Source organism: Dermacentor variabilis, chromosome 2, assembly GCF_050947875.1.
Source record: "Dermacentor variabilis isolate Ectoservices chromosome 2, ASM5094787v1, whole genome shotgun sequence".
NCBI lineage: Eukaryota > Metazoa > Arthropoda > Arachnida > Ixodida > Ixodidae > Dermacentor > Dermacentor variabilis.
Genome location: NC_134569.1, coordinates 42,588,814 through 42,610,077, shown reverse-complemented (window position 1 = coordinate 42,610,077; position 21,264 = coordinate 42,588,814). Strand labels below are relative to the sequence as shown.

Genomic DNA, 21,264 nt, shown 5'->3' with positions numbered 1-21,264 from the left:
GTTAATTATGTGATAACAGGCGAACTGCGCAACAGTGCACTCGTCCTCGCAGTATACCAGTTTTAGTGATGTGCCTGCATTCGCTTTGAAGATTTTGCTTATTTTCTTGCAATGAAATGCCCTACATTAACACAATTTAGCACTTCAAATCTGTAATGCATTGCTAGTGGAAATAAGGAAATACACAGGAAATAAGCAATAAATTCAGTTTGGCAGGCCTCAATGTCCTGAACCCTTTGTGTACGATTCTGTCAAAACTGAGTGGTTGAAAATAATGGCTTGTGTTATGTAAACACTCTTTTTGTTTGCTTATGTCCTGCTCTACCGCCTGCCTCATACAGTGGCTTCTCCCAGTAATAACACAGGTAGAGTACAATTCGAGCTAGTGACAAAGAGCATAAGAAATGGTTTGAAACAGAACTTGAATGGGGAGTAGCATCATTTTGGATATAGTGTGCTAATTTTAATTAGCAAACATCTAACCAAGCCTGCTGCACATAACCTGGGTCCTCTCCAAGCAGTAGAAAAATAGAAAAGCGAGAAAGAGGGAAAGGGTTTGCTGACCCATGATCTTTAAATCTTGCCAGGATAGCTTTTATTTTCTCTTGTCAGTGGCTTGGCGGCATTCTTCTCGGAGGAGTTGAAAAATGGGGGTCCTTTACCTGCACCAAGTGTGGTCATTGTGAGCATCCGTGCTCTAATATACAAGAACACACACAAGACAAAGATACATGAATGCATAAACTCAAGGTCACTAAGCTATTAAAAAGTAAAATAAGAAAAAAAGGAGGGGAGAGGGTAAGAAAACAAGGAAGTGTGTTTTGTCTTAACTGGTGAAAAAAAAAAAAAACGGTCACTTTGAAACATGCTGCTAAATGTAAGCCACTAAACGGCTAATGCAACCATCCCATTTCTTCATTTCACATTAAAGATTCTTGAGAGTGGTTCCCATAAGGGATTCAGGTAGCCACTGTGGTGAGAAAGTGAACCACAGGAGGAACATTGGGGTGAGGGAAGCCCATCATGAAGTTGAATCGTACATGTCTTCAAGTTTACACTCAATGCGCTTCAATAACCTTGCTTAAGGCAGTGATCCTGGTGAAGTTTCAGTGTGTTAAACGACAATTTTATGACACTGAAAGTCATTGAGCATCCAGTTCACTTTCTTTAGCTTAGCAAAAGCGAGCTCACAATATAAAGTATTGTGTTAACTGTTCAGACACTTTCTTGATTTGTTTCCAGAAGCCTAAGCATAACTGTTTCTCTTGTACTTCCATTGTAGTGCTGTCCTACATGTCCTGCTTGAGTTGGGTCAGTTCCTGGCCAGCAGTGTATTGAAATAGAAAAATAATAATAACAATGCAATCTGCACCTATCTTTGACAGCAATGTAGCTTTAGGCAAGAGAGGGGGAAATTATTGCTAAGCAAATGGCTTTCTGGGCGCATCCGGTGTTTCTAAGTATTTTTTTTTCTGTTCTGTTTGAGTAAGTTCGTCACAAACAAGCTCTGGAAAAGTCTCATTCAATTAAACGAGCTGATCAATTTGGTAGGCAAATAATCGATGATTACGTGTCACAGAGCATGTTTTTTTTTTTCTTTTTACATATATTCATTGAAAACGCTAGTGCAATAAGCGCTCACGAAATAGCGCTGACACTTAAGGTCAGTCTTTAGAAGCAAAAAAAAAAAGAAGAAAGCAACAGAAAAAATACAAGCAGCGGAACACGGCACTTTAACGTAGGCTACACTACGCTCGTTCTCAACTTCACACATCCCGCTTCCACCATCGCAGCAATAAAATGCAACCGGCGCAAAGCGCAACCGGGCAGCGAGTCGGGAACTGAAACGAGACGGAAAAGTGGGCGGCTAGGCGACTGCAAGACGGAACCACTACGCTGCGTGGCTCCCGTGGTTTCTCTGGGCGGCTGAGTGAGCTCTCGGAGCGATACTACCACTTTACACGACGGTAAACAAATTTTATTCGGCAATTTCACAACACCCATTGGGCGCAGGCCGATAATGATGGACGCAAAACATTGCCTTCTGTTTTCACTGATGTTCTATTCGAACGCATGTAGCAACAGGCACTGCAGGAACTGCTACGCGACCGCGACCATCGAGACAGCGTCCGCAGCTCCCGTTCAAGTTCTATTTTCCAGCAGGTACACGAGGACGAGTGCCCAAGACGCACAGCAAGCACCGCTAGGCGCCAACAACTGCTTGAACAATGCCAAACTGGCCAGACCTCGCCTGTGGCACGCAACATAACGGTGGCATAAATTGTACTCAAATCTCAGACGATGGGTTTCTGCCGCCCACTAAATGCGCAAGACAGACATGTTTGCCAACCGAAATAACATGGCATGGGCGAGAAAAAATAATTTTTGCAGTTTTCGGGTGTTAGACAGCGAATATATGGCAGAGCTGTGGCGCCCTAATCGGCCATGGCGTCAAAACGTAGAAAGGCAACGGTGACTTGAAAAGGCCTAGCAAAGCCCACATTTGCAGGGGCACCACAGCCGAACTGGCTGCGTCGTTGCGAACGCCAGCTATTCTCCAGCGACACTACGTCCCTATTCATCGTCACTAGGATTCTTTTCAACTCAAGTGACACGGAATAGAAACGGGATAATATTACTCACCATAGATTCAAGTAAATGTCGCACGTCGCCCCTCACGAGAAAAAGCAAACGCTGCCGGCAGGCGGCGCATGTTTTCGATCACCTTTCGGCAGCAGACTGTGCACGTGACGTCAGGTAGTGACGTAATTACGGAATTTTGGCGCGAATCTGCGGAAGTAGTGAAAGGAAGCGTCATGCGACCGCGTACCGCGCGCGGAGAGGGTTAAAAGCGAGAAGATGCATCTCCTTATGTATTTGCCCGCTTTTAAGGGGCTAAGTGTGGCAAAATAAATGACGTGGGACGGTCTTATACCACAGCTGTGTCTGTATAAGGCACGAGACGTCGCAGCCACATAAACCAGAAAACGAAAAGAAACATTGAAGCCCTTGTAGTGTGAGCTTAAGGACAGATTAAGGGGGATCCCGTTTATTTTTAGTTTTCAGCGAAGTATTTATATGAGAGGGAAAAATGTCTGTATAAAGGAATCAACTTTTGCTTTGCGAATCTTAGCACGGATATCATGAAAAAAAATATATATATATATATATATATATATATATATATATATATATATATATATATATATATATATATATATATATATATATATATATATATATAAACATATAGGGGTTTTCTTCAAAGTTCAGCACGCAGGACCCGACGTAACATACACAGGAAAGAGACGACGAACTTTTTGGGAGACTTCTTTTACTTAACGTTTTCGGCTGGTGGACCAGCCTTCGTCAGAGTACAGTAACGCATGGACAACACATACACAGCTTTAAAGGCCTTTAAAGCTGTGTATGTGTTGTCCATGCGTTACTGTACTCTGACGAAGGCTGGTCCACCAGCCGAAAACGTTAAGTAAAAGAAGTCTCCCAAAAAGTTCGTCGTGTCTTTCCTGTATATATATATATATATATATATATATTCACTAAAGGCGGAGAAGAGCGTTTTAATCACTTACTGATTTTACAAATTCGAAGGCCTATCACTACAAAGTTTACGCATTGTACCCCGCCAAAATATTTTCCGTAAATCAACACCACTAGTACAACTGACCCACGGGAAGTTACATTTTTGTCACCCAGACTATGTTTCTGAAAAATTGCCAAACTTCCGTTTTTGAGCAACTGCCTCTGATAACCTCGAAGTAAGTCTTCTTTGTTTAATTTTTTTTTTTTGGGGGGGGGGAGCATTTTAGCTAAGGCGATAGAGCTGTAAATATTTCTGAGAATTATCTTCAAAATGTTCCTCGCAAAATAAAAAGAAAGGAAGTATGCTTAGTTCACCATGTATTTATGTCGTTATAAAATCCCAAACTTAACACAATTGTAAATACAGCGAAAATTGGAACATTTTAGAGACGCATAAAAATAAACGTGGCTGATGTTTATGAAAATTTAATAAAACACCTACCCAGGACTGGTACAGCTACTACCGCAAAAGCATGTTGCATTTGTTGTATTTCGAGAGAGAAAATGGAGCCTATTTTAATATCCACGTATGGTCATCCTCACGATGTGTCTCGTTCTAACAATAAAAATCGCATTCGTGTTAAAATCTGAACTCATTCTTTTCGTCGTAGTAAAAAGAGCGGGAAAAGAGAGTCGCAAGACGGGTCCCAAATATTTTTCGCTCTCACTTAAATTTTTATATTGGACACGAAAATCCTTCCACATCGCGCAACTGCGACTACTTTTCCAACACACATTTATTATTTTTTTTTCATGCACAACAAATCTTAAATGAGACAAAATGCGAAAATCTCGTTATCGTGTCGCAAAACGTTGCAAACATTACAAGCGCGTGGTACAGAGAACACAGTTTTCTTTTTCTACACGTTAACGCTTTCACTCAACATCGATGCCACCTCTCACGCGGGATTATACTCCGTTCCATTACATAGCAGTCAGCGCTGTGGAAGCTGCGCACGAAGTTCGGTCAAGAAAAGTTATCACTCCGCGCGTTTCGTCCATGCGTCGCTGTGCGCCCACAGCGTTCGCTCGCGCGAGCATGCACGTGAGGCTCGTCGCGACGGGTTGCAAATAAGGAGACCCGAAAAAAAAAAATCAATAAAAATAAAAATGATCTAAAACAACGCAATAGCAGCCGCATACCACAGTGTGTTTGTTTCTGATGGTTAAAACTTGTTTCATTCAATACTAAGGCTATATAAAGAACAGTTGCGCACAATTGCGGTAAAAAAACAAAACAAAAAAACATCGAACTATATCCATGTGCGAACGAAGCCACTGCAAGAAGTCTTTCTAGCCTCCACATAGCGTTGACTGCTATGTAAGGAACGGAGTGTAGGGCAGAGGAACTTTAATTAGTCTTAGCACGGTGCGGGGGGGGAGGGGGCGAATGTTCTTGTTTTAGAAGAAATTGTTGGGATGACCGTACATGGATCTTATAATAGGCTCCATTTTCTCACTTAAAATACAATAATGCAGCATGTTTTTGCAGCATTAGATTTACCAGTCGTGGGTGAGTATTTTATTAAATGGCGAGGATTATGTTTTCTTTAGAACGTCTCTAAAATGTTTCAGTTTTCGGTACTTCTGCAGTTTTGGCATTCTGGGGATCTTATAATGAAATAAACACGTGATGTACTTGCGCACCTCTTCTTTTCTTTTCCTTCTTTTTTCTTGTTTTTTAGTTTGCGAGAAACCTCTTGAAGATTTTCACTCACCTTGATTGTGGGGTAAGTGACATGCATTCGCTCAAAAGCCAAAGTTTGGCAATTTTTCAAAAGCATACTCTGGGTGACATAAATGTAAGTTCTCATGGGTTAATTTAACTAGTGGTGCACACTTAGGAGAAAATTTTCGTGGGGTGCAATGCGACAACATTAGAGTGGTTGGCCTTCGAATTTGTAAAATCTGCAGGTAGTTAAAACGCTCCTTTCCACATTTAATGAAATAAGATTTTTTTTTTTCTCAAGAAATCCGCGCTAAGTTTCGCAACATGAAGGTTTATTCCTTCCTGCGGAGCTTTTCAAATGGAGTTCTGCAAGTCTAACTGCTTTCAGCGTTCCCAATTGATCCATGAAGTTCACCCGTATTAGAGGATACCAACCACATTTGTAGGTGACTGAAGCATCGATACTGTCCAGGCTTTCTGAGCTTCCGGATGAAAGCCAGGACAGCATGGACTGCCAGGAAATCGAAGAGCGCGACCCTCTCAGCTCGCAAGAGCCTCGGACGCAAACCCACTGGACGGAAAACACCAAGCAGACGGATGGGGACTGGCAAACAGTTCTCACGCTCAGGCACAAGAAAGCTCTAGCACACGCAAACAACAAGAAACGCTTATCAGAAAACGCCGGAACATCGACGGCACACTACATGTCGAGCACACCGGCACCCGAAAGGCCCAAACGAAACTCCAACTATCGGCGACTCTTCCCAGAGAGGAATTCAAAATCGTTGTGCGCCCACACCGAGGACTACCCGTCAAAAACTTCAGCAGCCTGCAACTAGCGGACGCAGTGAATGCGGCCTGCAACGGTCAAGTAAACGGAGACCAATTCCTACTCCGAATCAAACCGGGATCGAACATCCTTATTACATTAATGCCAAGCCAAGAAACGGCGGGCAAAATTCGCCTAATCGCGGAACTGAACTTGAATGGCCACGCGCACGCAGTGAACAGATACGCGGCAACCGGCGAAGGAGCGAATTAATAAGGGGGTCTTACATGGCCTCGAACCACATACACCCCTCGACACCCTCAAGTCCAATCTCCGAATATGCACGCAAGTCGAGTTGAAATAATTCACGTGCGGATGCTGGGAGACACGAAGACAGCCGTGACCACCTTTTAAGGAGAAATCACTCCAAGATATGTCTACTACAAAGGCGGAGAGCTCGCACGCTATCCTTACAAGAATACCGCACAAGTATGCAAGATATGTCACCAGGTAGGCCATCATTCGCATGTGTTCCCTCAACCGGACATAGCTGTGCGCCACAGGTGAGGAACGCGCAACCCAGCACCCGATCACGAATGCGCCCCCAAATGCCCGGCATGCGGAGAAGGACATTTGACGGGGGACCGCGAATGCAAGAAAAGGCTAAAACCGACAAACAACAACCCGCTCAAGGCAGGAAAGCAGCAACGATCAAGAAAAAACGCAGCAAAGCAACAACTGCCAGCGACACCAAGATGGTTCAACAACGAAAAATCCGACGAAAACTCCTGGCCGATCCTGACGGAGACGCAGCCAGGCTTCCAGAAAAAGACATAGACCCAGGTCTACACTCTAAAAACAGGTGCACCCTTTGGGGTGTATATTTGCCACACAATTAACGATAATCGTCATCTGTCTTGCTTGCGTTTACTTTCTTGAAATCGCTACTTTCCTGTCGAGAATGCTCTGTCATAACGCGCATGCCGTTCGTGACTTGCAAGTATCGGGCGCGCAGTGTTAAAGAAAGGACTTGCGGGCAAGACAGATGACGATTACCGTTGTGTGGCAAATATACACCCCAAAGGGTGCAACTGTTTTTAGAGTGCAGATCACGATCCAGGTCCAGATGCAGATCAAATTCAAGAAGAAAACAACACCCAGACTCTCCCATCTCGCAATCCCCCTCCCTTAGGGCTCCGCAACCTGAGGATCCCGGACACAGGGGGGGGGGGGGGGGACTCACCGAAATTCGACAAACTAAAGGTAAGCTGGGCGAGGGTGGTAACCCCCGCTGGTCCCATAACAGATAACCCAAAATATAAAAAAATCATAGCCAAGAACAAACTCTTAAGAAAGAGCCTGAACGGAACCGAACGAGAGTTGGCGTTCCTAAAACAACTAAATTCTGCCGCCTCCCAAAGCACCGCGAAAGCGGGCGCGGCAACGACGTCCCCGGCACGGGCACCACAAGCTCAGACTCCGATAGTAAACGCGCTGGCGCAAATCTCGCAACAAATCCAAAGTATGCAGAGTTTCCAAGAGCAGTTATACGCAGAATTTCAAAACATTAAAAGCTATGTAGACGAATCAATCTCAAGCTTTGAGCAAACAGTACGTAAACGTACGCGTGGAAGCCCAGGCGCCCCGTCGAGCAGACGGCCACGTCAACTAAACACAGCTAGCTGAAAGCGAGGACAACGGCGAGTAGCCTAACATACACAGCAGACCGACTCGAAATATGGCACTGGAATTGCCGCACCTTCAGCAAAAGAGTGGCGGCCATGCAACATTTTATAAACGCGGCTTTGATCAAACCGGATATCATATATATTTGCAAGAAATCGGTACCAGACCACTTAAAGTACGCGGATACTATACAATTTTTAACCCCAATTATCCGCGGGTAGCAACGCTGTAACGTCGCAACGAGTACCCACTACGCACAGAACAGTGCCATGCAGCACCAAATTATAAAAATGCATGCCAACGAACGAGCTATAGGGCTGCAACTATCATAGTAAACATACGGCCCGCCAAAAGAGAAAGGAGCGGACTTTGAAAATGTCCTCGCAGAAGCGATCTCCTCACTAGAACGGAAAGCCGACTAGTCTTATGAGGGACCTTTAATGCCCCTCACACAACCTGGGCCTGTAAACGGGATACTCCCAATGGGGCGCTGCTATTACAGGTCATACGAAGATACGGTTTGCTGTTAGAAACGCTCCCAACGGCTCCAAAACGGATAGGAAACAGTGTCAGCGTAGACACTGTCCCCTATTTGACATTTACCCTCAATTCGGACAATGTGATCTGGCAGAGTCTCGACGAAACACTAGGGAGTGGCCCCTACATTGTCAGCCTTTCAATAGACTCACCAAAAATCAGACGCACTATCTATCAAGAAAGTAACCATCACGATACTAAAGTGGAAAGTTGGGCGAGTTGGTATATGCATGCATAATGGTAACTGCGCGAACAAAACGACGACGGAGTGACGGGACACAGGACGAGCGCTGCGTCCTGTGTCCTTTCACTCCGTCGTCGTTTTGTTCGCGCTGTTACCACTATAAGTAACCACCACTGACTGGTGGGTTTACCGAAACATTCCCTTCCCCGACAACGGGCTCGATAACGCGGAAGAGTGGGCTGCTCACATTCAGGAGGCTCACGGCAGCACATCCAAGCAAATTCAGCCTTACCACGGAGAACCTCATGATTGACACCCATCTCATGCACCTATGGGATTGCAGCAGGGGGGTCATACCAGACGGTGGAAAAGGCAGAGACTAAATCGGAAAGTCGGAATCAAAATACCCGAAATAACTGAAAAGGAAGCAACTATGCTAGCAAGCTGGAAGTCGAAAATTGGCTGCGGTTTTGCGACTCCATGAGAGGCACATGGACAATACCGCGGAGCATGCTCGAGTCGGAGAATACAAAAACGGTCACCAACAGGACCCTAATTACACTTGCCGGGGAGTTCAAGGGCTCGAACGAAGCACTAATAAACTTACTTCGGGAGAAGTATATCGGCTCGGAAACCGTGGCTCCAGTCATACGCAAGTATGTCCCCGCAAATGGGACGCTAGACGCTCCTATCTCAAAGGCCGAACTTTTCGTAGCGCCGCAATCCGCGCGACGGCGTCCGCCAATCGCGTGCGCAACGACGTAGTAGATGCTGCGGTTGTCTCCGCTTTGTACGGAGCGGTAGGCGAGGAGGATATCGAGGCACCCTAGCAGCCGCCGGACAAGAACGTCCCTCCTTCCTCGCCTGTACTCCCTGCCTCGTGTGCGACAGGAGAGGGCACTCTTCCGGCCCGCGTTCCTCGCTCGCGCACGCGAGATTGAACCGCGTTCACCGACTCCCCCTCGCAAGCTTTCACTCGCACATACAGCATACGGCGCGCGACGACGATTTTATCGCCCTTGGATTTTATACGGAACCTCACAGCGACGGCGACGCAGTCGGCAGAAATGCGCATGGAGTGTCCATATAATTGCTATCGCAATAACATTAGAACAGGGCATTCCTCAAACGTGATTGTTCTGACAGCCCACTGAATTGTATCAATACAACTTTTTTTACTTGCTGGGCACATATAGAGAAAAAGAAATAGTAGATATGCTTTTACAGCGCTTGTGTGGCCATAAAGATATAGAAACGTGTCCAAGTCTGTAGCAGGGGTCTATCCAGGGGAACTCTTCGTTTGTCGATTCGAGCGGGAATCAGTCGCGTTTGAGAATCCTCGCTATGCCGTAGTAGGTATGATGCATCAAACTGGTGCTCACACTTTCTCGCCGCGCGAACGCGCTCGTGCCCCTGCTCCTGCATTCGTCGTCGTCGTCTTCTTCCACAGCTGGCTCCGTTGGGGCTCGTCATTCCAGCGTAGAATTTCACTTCTCTTCTGTCGTCGTAATGGGTGGCCGCGTTTACGAGGATATAATAAGCCATTGCTTAAGGGGGTATGAGCCATTCATTGTTTTACGTGACGGACAGATTTAATTTTGAAGCAATTTAATTTTGAAGAGTCGCAAGCGGCAATGCCGGGCGGATGCTGCTAACCACGCCACCGAGCGAACTCGGAGACATCGAACGCAAGCGACAACGGCGGACTGCGGGCATACCGTTACTGACGTCGTTCTCTCCGTCGCAGCCGAACGCGTGTGTAACCTCGTTAAGAAACACAAAGACGTCAATCGTCAAACCAATCCACCAAAGTGTCAAAACGGCTGCCGCGCCCGTATCTCCAGTAGTGGGCCTTGCGCCCAATATATGCGGAACTTTGGATTTGTGTTTCCGCATATTCCATCCCAGCTACAACTATGGGAAGACCACGAGTAGTGAGTACTGCTGAGGAAGAAGCTGCCTACCGCGAGTGTCAGCGAGAGTTGGCTCGTGAACGGGCTCGTCGTCGTAGGGCCGACACCCCGAGCTGTTCGCCACAAAAACCTCACGCGCAAAAAAAAAAAAAAGCAAAGTAGAAGACGAAGACACATCACTCCTATAGCATGCTTGCCGCGCGAAGAACGCAAACGCGAAAATGAGGTGAAAGAATAGTAAAACAACATATTTGCCTGGTGTAACACTCTCGGTGTTACTAACACAGCTTGGCTGTTCGACCATCACGGAATGGAGGGGGCGGCGTTTTTTTAAAGAAGTGTTTATCCTACTAAAGTCTGCTTGCGACATTGCGGATGTGTCAGACAAGGCGGCATAGCTTAGAAACTCCGGAACAGCACCCATTCGCTTGCGTGTAATGCACGTTCACAAAGTGAAACGTCACCATAATTTTAACGCGATAGCGTTAAGGGACCCGCACAGAGAATCCGGCGTCGGCGTCCGGCGTCGACCGTCGTTTCGGGAACAATCATTCCGAACCTTGCATACCCAACCACGCAGGCTCTCCGTGTAGCGAAAGGGAGTTACTGAACTAATTGAATTTCTCAAAGTAAAACGCGTTAGAAAAATCGTAAAGTACGACTTACGTACAACCTACAGACATGATAGCGTAGGGTTGCAATTTGAATATACGAGAAAACATATTTCTATTACTCGGAAACTCAAACACAAGCCCCTTTTAACGCGATAGCGTTTTCCAGCTGCCGTTTGAGGACTGTCTTATAGTAGGAGCAACGCCTCCTCTATTTTTTCAATGACAGTGCAATCGCTCGCTTCCCAATGGGAGCCGTTGGTGCGCCTTAGTTCCTGGAGTTGCCGCGATTTGACGCTACCCAGACGGTAGGTATAGGGGCTTTAGCATGGAGGAAGGAAATGCTTTAGGTAGGTACGCCTTAGCGCAACATGGGCGCCTGAACGCGCGCCGCTGCCGTTCCAGATGAGTACGTAGACGCTCTGTCCCTGCGTGGCCTGCGTCTGTCAGATGTCAGGTTATCACACGTCTGTCACTCGTCTTCAGACTTCCGCTGTGAGGCGCCACCCAGATGGGACTCTTAGGTACTCTCCCCCACGACCGTGAAGCAGGCGCGAACGCTAGCCGGGGGGGGGGGGGGAGCAGGAAATGACGATAGGAGAGGGTGGTGAACGGTCGGATCGGCCGCATCTGGCTGGCATTGAAAAAAAATATAGAGGAGGCGCTGGTAGGAGCGCCGCGGCCCCCTCGGTTCCTTGCACATCATCAAAAAAATAAAAAAAAAATAAATAAAAATAAAAAGAACCACAAAGCTCGCCTTCGTGCATAGCGTTCGCCGCCAACGTTTCCCGGTAAACATTACGGTGACATAAGCTGCAGTTGCCGGGAAGCGTGAGAAGCATTCAGGGATCTTTGGATGAAATCTCGTTCCACTCTTAAAGGCGAAGCTTAAGCGTCCTACAATTTTTTTTTTTGTTTCATATCCTATTGCCCAAAGACCTCCAAAACAAATGGGCCCAGTACGAATAGGAAGCGAGCACGATCGAAAAATCGACGGTGAGATCCCCGATAGCTGTGTCATATATTAATATGTAAGTTTTGCAATAAGTGAATAAATGTAACTTGTGTATCTGGTTGCGTCATTTGTGTACCCGCTAGTGCCCATAGACCCTCTGCTGTACGGACAAGACGTTTCATGTACCTCACTGCGACTGCGTCTCTAATATAGCCTGCCCGCTTCCCTCGCCCCCACCCCTTCCCGTCTGGAGTGAGCGCGCTAATAGAAAGTGCCCACAAAGCTTTGCTGGTAAGAGCACGCATAGCCTTCTGCGTTAGAGTTTTGAAATATGGTCTTTTTTACCATCGAGAGATTTTAGTTTTGCGTATTTTCAAAAGCTGGGTGGCCATTCCTATAGTTCCGAAGGCTGGTTGGGTCGTACAAACTGCAGATTGGCCCCTTGAACGGCCGGGGGATGAAACTATACCTCTTTCGCTTTACGTGCTTGTGCAAGGCTTTACTGCGACGACTGGACACCATGTCAGCCTTTATTAAATAGCCCGTAGCCGAGCACATTGAGACAATGTTTCGTATTCGACTGAGTGATATGGAAAGTAAGATTGAGAGAGATAGAGACAGAGAAAGAAAGAGTTTATTGGAAGCTGAAGATGTCAGAGCTTTTTGCTTCAGATGAGGTGTTTGACACCTGAAGTGTTTGGTGTCTGAAGAGGCAGAGGGAAATGCAAGCAGTAAATCTATACGAGAGGAAAAAAAGAAAGACTGGAAATACATAAGCAAATTAAGCCCAGATGAACTAAAAAAGGTGAAATAAAGCCTATAGACCTGATTGGCGTAAGCATAGCAGCAGTGCCTGCGCAGCTCATAACTGTACCCCCACTTATGTGATCACATGGACTCATCCCACAGGACAGAGTTGGAAGAGTGCAGGATGATAAGAAAATCAGAGTTTATTAATTGATTGATTGATTGAGTATAGATTGCAAATTTTAGGAACAAGTACAGGTGCCGCGGCTTCTCCACATAGTTAAATTGTTGTATGAGTGAAGGATCATGATAGGTGCAATGAACCTTTTCAGCTATCTAGCACTTCGCTACCACATGTGGGGAAGTCACTTACAACAACAACAACAACAACAACAACAACAACAACAACAACAACAACAACAACAACAACAACAACAACAACAAAAACAACAACAACAACAACAACAACAACAACAACAACAACAAAATGAAGTATATAACTTTCCGCATAGCCTTATATGGGGGAAGCAGAAAAAGCCACCCAGCATTTTACACAGTTTCAGAGGCATTTCACAGGCAGCCACCTTAAACATGAAGTGAAATAGAGATAAAGCGACAGTGCGAAATATGTTCCGCGCAGTTTTGCAAAACAGCTCGAAATAAAAGAGAAATCATCGAAGCCAAATAGACACAAACAGAGCATCGAGCATGAATAACCTACACAAACGAAAATCAATCAATCAATCAATCAATCAATCAATCAATCAATCAATCAATCAATCAATCAATCAATCAATCAATCAATCAATCAATCAATCAATCAATCAATCAATGAATCAATCAATTTATTTGACGGGCCCAGGAACAAGCATGAAGTGTCCGAGCGGTGGCCCACGGGTAAAAGAACAAGAACAAATTAATAAAAAAATGCAAATACAGGGGGAAAATAATATTGCAAGAGTTTGACAATGCACTGGTGCGTTTGTTGAGCTACTTTATTTTTGCATGTGGACATAAAATAAAGCCTTCTCAGGGTCACTCACATGATTATGTGATGATTAGTGTGGACAGCGAACAGGTCGGATAAGGGGTTCAAATGAATAACGGAAGGCACACTGCTTTCGTTGACTTGGGCAGAATAGGGAGAACAGGCACGGGCAATTTGCATCCGACAGCACCTGTGATCTGTGTTCGATCATTTTTGAATTATATAATTCGTGCAGCCGGAAGAATGTAAATAAGCGGCACATTCCCGGTTCCCACAGAAGTTGCATCTACAGGAGCACACGCCGCATTACGATATGCGTTTTTTCTTTCTTTCTTACTTCTATAACTGAAGAAAATGGCATGTGTTCAAAAGCATTTACAGATGCGAGCACGAGCTGTCCAGACTTTCTTCTCACAAAGCAAAATAAATCTGAGGCAACATTATTATGCATATTAGTGGCACCTTTTGACGTGCTGAGAGCAGGTCGCTGGGGCGAAAGCTGGCGCGTGCACAAGTTTAGGAAGAGGCTCCTTTAGGAAGTTTAGGAAGAGTTTCCTTTATTGCCGGCAGATGGCACGAACTGCCTTGTCTCAGCGTTCATACGTCGACGTGGCATTGCGGCCTTTCGTTAGCATTGGGGCGTTCGCTCTTGACAGCTCTAGGAGAGACGACTGGGCTTAAACATCCAGTAATGCATTAATATAACGAAAGTGCACGCAAGCACGGGCAGCTCTTCTCGCTTTTTATATTTTTCACGTTATATTTGGGCTTTAAATTATAGACATGTTTTGCAACGTCGCGCTGCAGCTGCGCGCGACGTTTGTTTTCTCTTCTTTTTTTCCTCCTTTGTGTCAGCAGTGCAGTGATATCTCACATCTTGTTTATTTCTTTCCAAAGTGAGATTTCAGCTGTCGTGAATGGTGTCGGATAAGCTCACAAGGAGCGTAAAGCAGGAACAATGCTCCGTACGGTTCCCTCTTCACTCATTCCCTCTGTGTCTTTCCTGTCAAGAAAATTCCTCTCTCCCTCTCTTAACTAATTCTCTATTTACTCAAAATTTGCGAAAGTTCTTTGTTCACCGATACATGCGCCACATTCCACTTCGATCCCTAATATTTGTTATGCTGGAAAGTATTTAACGACGGCTGGTTCCACTCACCTTAGTTCCGGAGAGATTAGCGATGAAATGACGATTAGTCGGGACTCTCCATATATCTGTTAACGGCAGCTGGTTATTTGTGGACGTTCATCAGATGGCTACGTCACTGTAGCATCATTGTTGAGAAATGACAAGATTGCTTGAGACTTGACCTCATAGATGCGCATATATTTAGTTGTTTTAACCCCGCATGTTCTAACCAACTTATTTTAACTCAGCAGCGCGCCCCCAGAATGCCGAAGAACGCTAATAATTGACGGTAATATATATTGCGGCCGTCTTCGGGAAAATAGCGATCAAGCAATGTGCTTACACTCATTGTTAGTGCGATTAGCATCCTTTGGGAACTTAACCCAGTTCGCGGGATGTCTGTCTGTCAGTATCTAGCGTCTTTCACTCCAGCTTGGGTGGTTGGTTAGCCCACGGTTTAATGGGTACAGCATCGGGCTCCTCTGCTGAGGGAATCAAGTTCGAAACCAACCGTCGGGCATATCCTAATGTGATTAACGTTTTTTGTAAACTTCACTCAGATTGTGGTATGTCAGTTTGTCTTTAACGTCTTTTACGCCAGCTTGTATCACTGGGAAAGTGCCACTGGGTATATGCAGCTCTTCAGCAACAAAAAGGAATCTTTTAAAATTTTTTGTGTACTGGGCGGAGTCAAACCCGTACCGCATATATTCAGAAATCTTGCCTGAATATATATTCAGACACGTGCCACGCGCGAACTTTGCGGCGACGCCACTAGATGGCACTGCCTATCCGGAGGGAACCACGAAAGAGTAGCCCGGCTGCAGTACACGCCTCATAGATGACGCGTTTCTGAGCAATACGGTGTGTTCAATTGCTTCAATGCTAATCGCTTTAACGTCGATAGTCACCCTGAGGTGGTTCCCGTGCGATATCTTTTTCGTCTTCTGCAAGACATCTGCAATTCTGGAGTGCTCCAGCTTATGGGATTTGCGAGACGTACGGAGCCAAGAGAGCAGTCGAAGAAATGGGTTTTCTGCCGAATTCAAACTAAAGAGAGGATATCGCGAATCCACCTCTTGTGTTAGTCGGTATGTTATTTTGTAAATTGAAACTCGGCTACATTGATGTTTCTTTTTTGTCATAACCTGAGTCGCAAACGAAGGCAGACCCAGGGTAGAAAAAGAAAGGGGGGGGGGGAGGTGTTAGGGACGATACTCTGTATTCTTCAGTAGCCATATCCGAAGAGAATGCTTACGCGCAGCTTCGTACCGTATATATAGCATAAAGCGACCATCTGGCGTTGTGATATACATAGATGAAATGATTGTCACTTCTGCTGTGTTGGAGTACTGATCTGGTTTTTATGACCGAGTTCGCGAAAGGGGTGTACCACTTCATGCGTATGTTTCCACAGTATAATAGACCTAGAAACATTTATCAGTTGAAGGGCGCGGCCCGACATATGAAAGTGTGTATTATCATCAGCATGGCTTTCGAAAGGGACTGTCCACGATTACCCAACTGATAGAAATAGTTCATGACCTCGCAGAAACAATAAATTCACGTGGTCAAACAGACATTATCTACCTTGACTTTGCAAAAGCATTTGATAAAGTTTCGCACCAAAAATTGTTATATAAGATTAATGCGGTCTTTAAAAATCAAACACTCACACAATGGTTTTCTGCGTATATATCCTCCCGTGAACAGTGTGTAACTGTTAGAGGTTGTCAATCCAGCATACTTCCCGTTGCTTCTGGTGTACCGCAAGGTAGCGTCTTAGGCCCACTCCTATTTTTGATCTTTATTAATGATTTACAAAGTAACATTGATGTTCCATTAAGACTTTTTGCAGACGACTGTGTGATGTACAGTACAGTAAATACTGTTGATGATCAGATTAAATTAAATTTAAACCTGCAAAGAATAGTGAAATGGTGTAACGACTGGCAGATGGAGCTAAACTTTAATATGTCTGTGTTCATGTCAGTAACTAGAAAGAAAAATGTTCTTGATTACAATTATCAAATCAACGGTTATATGCTTGAAAGAGTCGATCAGTATAAATACCTAGGCATAACATTTACATCAGATCTACGATGGAATATCCACATTGAAATTGTCATTTCCAAAGCTTTTAAAACACTATGGTACCTGCGACGCACTATGCACAGAGCTACTCCGGATGTAAAGTGCCTCGCTTACAAAACCCTAGTCAGACCGGTAATCGAATACGCTAAAGTAATATGGGATCCTCACACAGCAACTAATCGTCACAAGCTTGATAGGATTCAGCGACTCGCTGTAAGGTTTATCTTTAATAAATACCGCCGGAACCATTCTTCAACAGAACTCTGCCAACAAGCCCAACTACCTATGCTAGAAACCAGGACCAGATATGAAAGACTAAAAACTCTTTACCTCATTATCAATAATTATCTTAAAATAAATAAATCAGATTACTTTGAGATCAAAACTAATGAAACATCAAGGCATCGTCATAGTAAGTTTATCCCATTACAGACTATGAAAAATAATTGTTTCAAGTTTAGTTATTTTCCCCGAACTTGTAGGGACTGGAACTCTCTTCCAGATTCTGCTCTTCGGTCGACATCATTAGCTGAATTTCTACGCCACTTAGATAACTTCATCTACGGCACTAGCATAGGGCGATGAGGTCAGAATGCTGCTGCATAAGATTGCTGTCCTGATTTCTGAGTGATGCATTTTTGTTTTTGTTTATGTGTGCATTTCACGAGATGGTCTTTTTTTTTTCTTTGACTAATGTATAACGATGGATTTCAATATGTTCTGTACTACTTATTTTACTGTTCAGTTTCGTTTTCTTCTTTCCACTCCTGTTACAGCCCCTGAATGAGGCTGACAGTATTAATAAATGAAATGAAATGAAATGAAATGAAAGACGCTGTACAAACGGCTATAGTATATGATACACAAGGCAGCTCTTTGTCGACTGGATATTCAAAAGCTGCTTCTTTTCTTTATAGTAGATGGCGGCGTCTGTACATGATCCATGAGCGCGTTACGTGCTAATAGGTCGCGCACCCAAGTTAACTTGCGCAATACAATCCCCAACAAATGTATCTTGCACGCCCTCTTGGCTCTGCAACCGAGTGGCATCAAAAATAGCTCGGTTGGGCTTAGAGAGATGAAGAGAGAGAAAGAGAGAGAGAGAGCAAGGACAGGAAAGGCGGGGAGGTCAAGCAGGTCAAGCAGACGAGTACGCGGTTTGCTATCCTACACCCGGGGTGGGGGAAAGGGGAATATAAAGATGAAAAGAGGGAGAGTGAGCCCTAAGTACGCGTGGGGAGATGCACAGGGACGCTATAAGCGGTCTCTTAAGACGGTGCACTTCAAGTAGTGTGCTAGTGCACGAGTCGCTCTTCGTGCCAGTGACGGGTGTGGCCACTGTCCGAGAACCTTTGACTCGGAGAACGGCCTTGAGTCCAATGTTTAAAGTTGTCATCCGAGAAAGGCGTTGTACGTCGTAGAGAGTGCAGATACACAATAGGTGCTCGATGGTTTCCTCGCACCTACAGGAGACGCACATCGGGCTCTCGGCCATTAAGATACAATAATAGTAGGTGTCCGTGAACGCCACTATTAAAGTTTGTCACCACCACCACCCTGCCACAAGCGGCACAGCAAGGTTGTTTTGCCTCGAGAAAGGCTATATGGCAGTTGTAGCCAAGTGTTGGCTAGAGAGATAAAGGTTGCAAAGAAAGGCAGGGAGGTTAACCAGAGGTAGTTCCGGTTGGCTACTTTGCATGGGGGGAAGGAGTAGGGTGATAAAAAGAGAAAGAGAGCGTAAGGGGTAGGGAGAGAAAGACAGGCGATTACAAACAAACCGCGTACACTATAGAGCGGTAGAAGGCGGCGTTCTTAAAGTATATCTTGTGAAGCCCCGTAGACCGCAGGAATCTCAGCAGAGTGAATAAGGCCTACGCGGATGTTATTTAGGAGAACTGGCCTAGAGCTTTCAGTTATGTTAGCGGACGGTTGTACAATTGGTCCATCACTCTGCACATCACTTGTCCCTCGCTACTATAGCGCAGGCAGACACAGGCAATGTGTGGAAGTGTCTCTTCACAGCAACATATGTAGCACGTGGGGCTGTTGGTCATTCCAATAAGGAAGGTATAAGAGTTGCTAAATGCTACACCTAGCCACAGACGGTACAGCATGGTCTGTTCCCGTCGGCGTAACCCAGGTGGTAGATGCATCTGTATATCCGGAGACAACAAAGGCAAACGACACATGTTGGAACCATTCGAGTCCCACAGGGGAAAAGCACATTCATGGCACATCAATCGCAGGCCAGCTGCAGCCTCTGTTCCCGAAAGCGGAGTCAAGAGTCGTTGACCACTTTCATGTGCAGATCGGGCGGCTTCGTCAGCGTGGTCATTCCTGCTGATGTTACAGTTACCTGGAAGCCGTTGAAAGATTATGCTGTATCCCCTGTCATGGCTGCGATGATATATCTATCGAATTTCTGAGGCTATTTGTTCATTGGGTCCGTGGCGCATTGGGATTTGTATGCACTGAAAGTAATCACTAAAAACTGTCCTTTGTTGCGGCGGTTAATGATTAATGAAATCAAGTGCAGCGCAGAGTGCCACAAGCTCTGCACACGTCGAGGTGGTAGCACATGAAGTTTTTAACTTGATTTCTTCAAATTTTGCCGGGATGATGAGTGCAGCAGTAGAGCTGTTGAGTTCTACTGAACAATCTGTGTAGACATGTTGCCGGAATCCTCAAGCTTGGCAAATCTCCATTGGAATCATCATTGTACCGTCCAATAGAACTGGCCAACTGCATCGACAAGTTAGGAGAGAATGATCCTTACACGGTTAGAATGGTATTTGGAATTCTACGACGTCTATCCAGATATAATGGCTGGCTTTTGACGCGGACGCTCGTCAATAGATAGCGTTATTGACCCTGTAACGTATGTACAACACCAGAAACAGTAGCAACGGATCACTGCGGCCTTATTCCTTGATGTTAAAGGTGCATACGACAGTGTAACTCATCATGCGATGTGGGACGCCCTAGACGCTGTAGTGATTGGTGGACACGTCTTTCGCTGGATTTTCAGCTATTTGAACGAAAGATCTGTCTTTATTTTGAAGTTATACCTTTCGTGGTGTACCGCAAGGCGGCGTACCTAGCCCTACCCTGTTCAACTTGGTGATCATTGGTCTCGCCCGCCAATTCGTTGCCGCAAGCCGAACACCTCCCGGTATGTGCGCCTGATATTTGCATATGGGATACAGGAGTGACACGTGTACAAGTCCGCGCATGACTTCAGAATTCTTCCATGGCAGTGTCAGCATATCTAAGAAAGCAAAGCCTGGAACTTTCGCCTGAGAAGTGCGCACTCGTTGCTTTCACTCGCAAAGTGATGACCCTGTATGCTTTGCGGATTAATGGCTAAAATGTCTCATACAGACGAACGCACTGATTTACGATTTCTTGGCGTCATCATTGATAGCGACTTGTCTTGTAGCCCTCACGTCTTGCACTCGACAAAGCGTTTGGCCGCCATTGTGGACCTTCTCGCGTTTCTCGGCGAGAAGTCCTGGGGCACTACAGTGTCATCAATGTTGCAACTATATATATAAAGCAATATTTCTGGGTTTACTGCGGTGCAGCTTACATGTACTAGGAAATACTTGCACTACAAGTATTCGCAGATTTGAGAGTGTGCAAGACAAGCACTCAGAACTTGTCTTGGTTTCCCAAAAAAATCCATAATCGATTGCAACAGTGGCGATTGCCAGCTATTTTCCTATGAGTCTACATTGTTACAGATGTCCTGAGAGCGCACATCCAACACCTGACTCGAATTCCCTCACGCCGTCTTGCTTGCTTGCCAGCAAAGAGGGTGTACATTCAACATTTGCCAAAAGTATTGTAAGACATCAGTCCTACTTCTCAACACAATTCACGCCTGCTACACGATTGTCAGTCCCATTTTGGTGTCTGCACCGGCCGCAAGTACAATTGACAGTTCCGGGCGTCAAAACGAAAGCTGGAGTGCCGTTGAAAGTGTTGAAGCAAGCAACTTTAGGACACACTTAGAACGACAAAAAGCTGAGCTAGTTGGTAAGGATTCATTATGCAAAAAGGTGAGGTGTGCAGACAGGACACAAGAGAAGAGAAGTGGACAATACGAACGCCGTTGTAGGTGTGTAGAACACACCTACAACGAATGGTTGGCCTTACGAGCATTTGCTGCGGCTAGGAATGCTGCGTAGAAATCGCGTTCTGGAGCATGGGATAAACCTGGAGAATTTTCTCTTGCAACTTGAAATGAGAGCAGTTTCTTAAGCGTTAACAGTGTGTTTCCGGGAATGTACATGCTTTGAAACAAATTTAATATGAAGCGAACTTTATTAGCCTTTTCCAAAGAGAATCAGCTCATGTGCCGTGAAGAACCTCAACGC

General features: G+C 45.3%; 1 protein-coding gene across 2 annotated transcripts in view; it reads right to left on the bottom strand.

Moving 5' to 3' along the window:
• Nucleotides 1–2,747, bottom strand: part of LOC142571701 (uncharacterized) — a 67,189-nt gene extending 64,442 nt beyond the window's left edge. The window contains exons 1-2 of one of the 2 annotated variants that reach the window (XM_075680237.1): nt 2,644–2,747; nt 565–662 (exon numbers count right to left, since the gene is read on the bottom strand). In XM_075680237.1, coding sequence (XP_075536352.1) covers nt 565–568 — 4 coding nt within the window. In that variant the 5' untranslated portion in view covers nt 569–662; nt 2,644–2,747. Of the gene's footprint in view, nt 1–564; nt 663–2,041; nt 2,232–2,643 lie in introns of those variants that run through there. The other variant, XM_075680238.1, reaches the window with a different exon arrangement.
• Between the last annotated feature and the right edge of the window lie 18,517 nt (nt 2,748–21,264).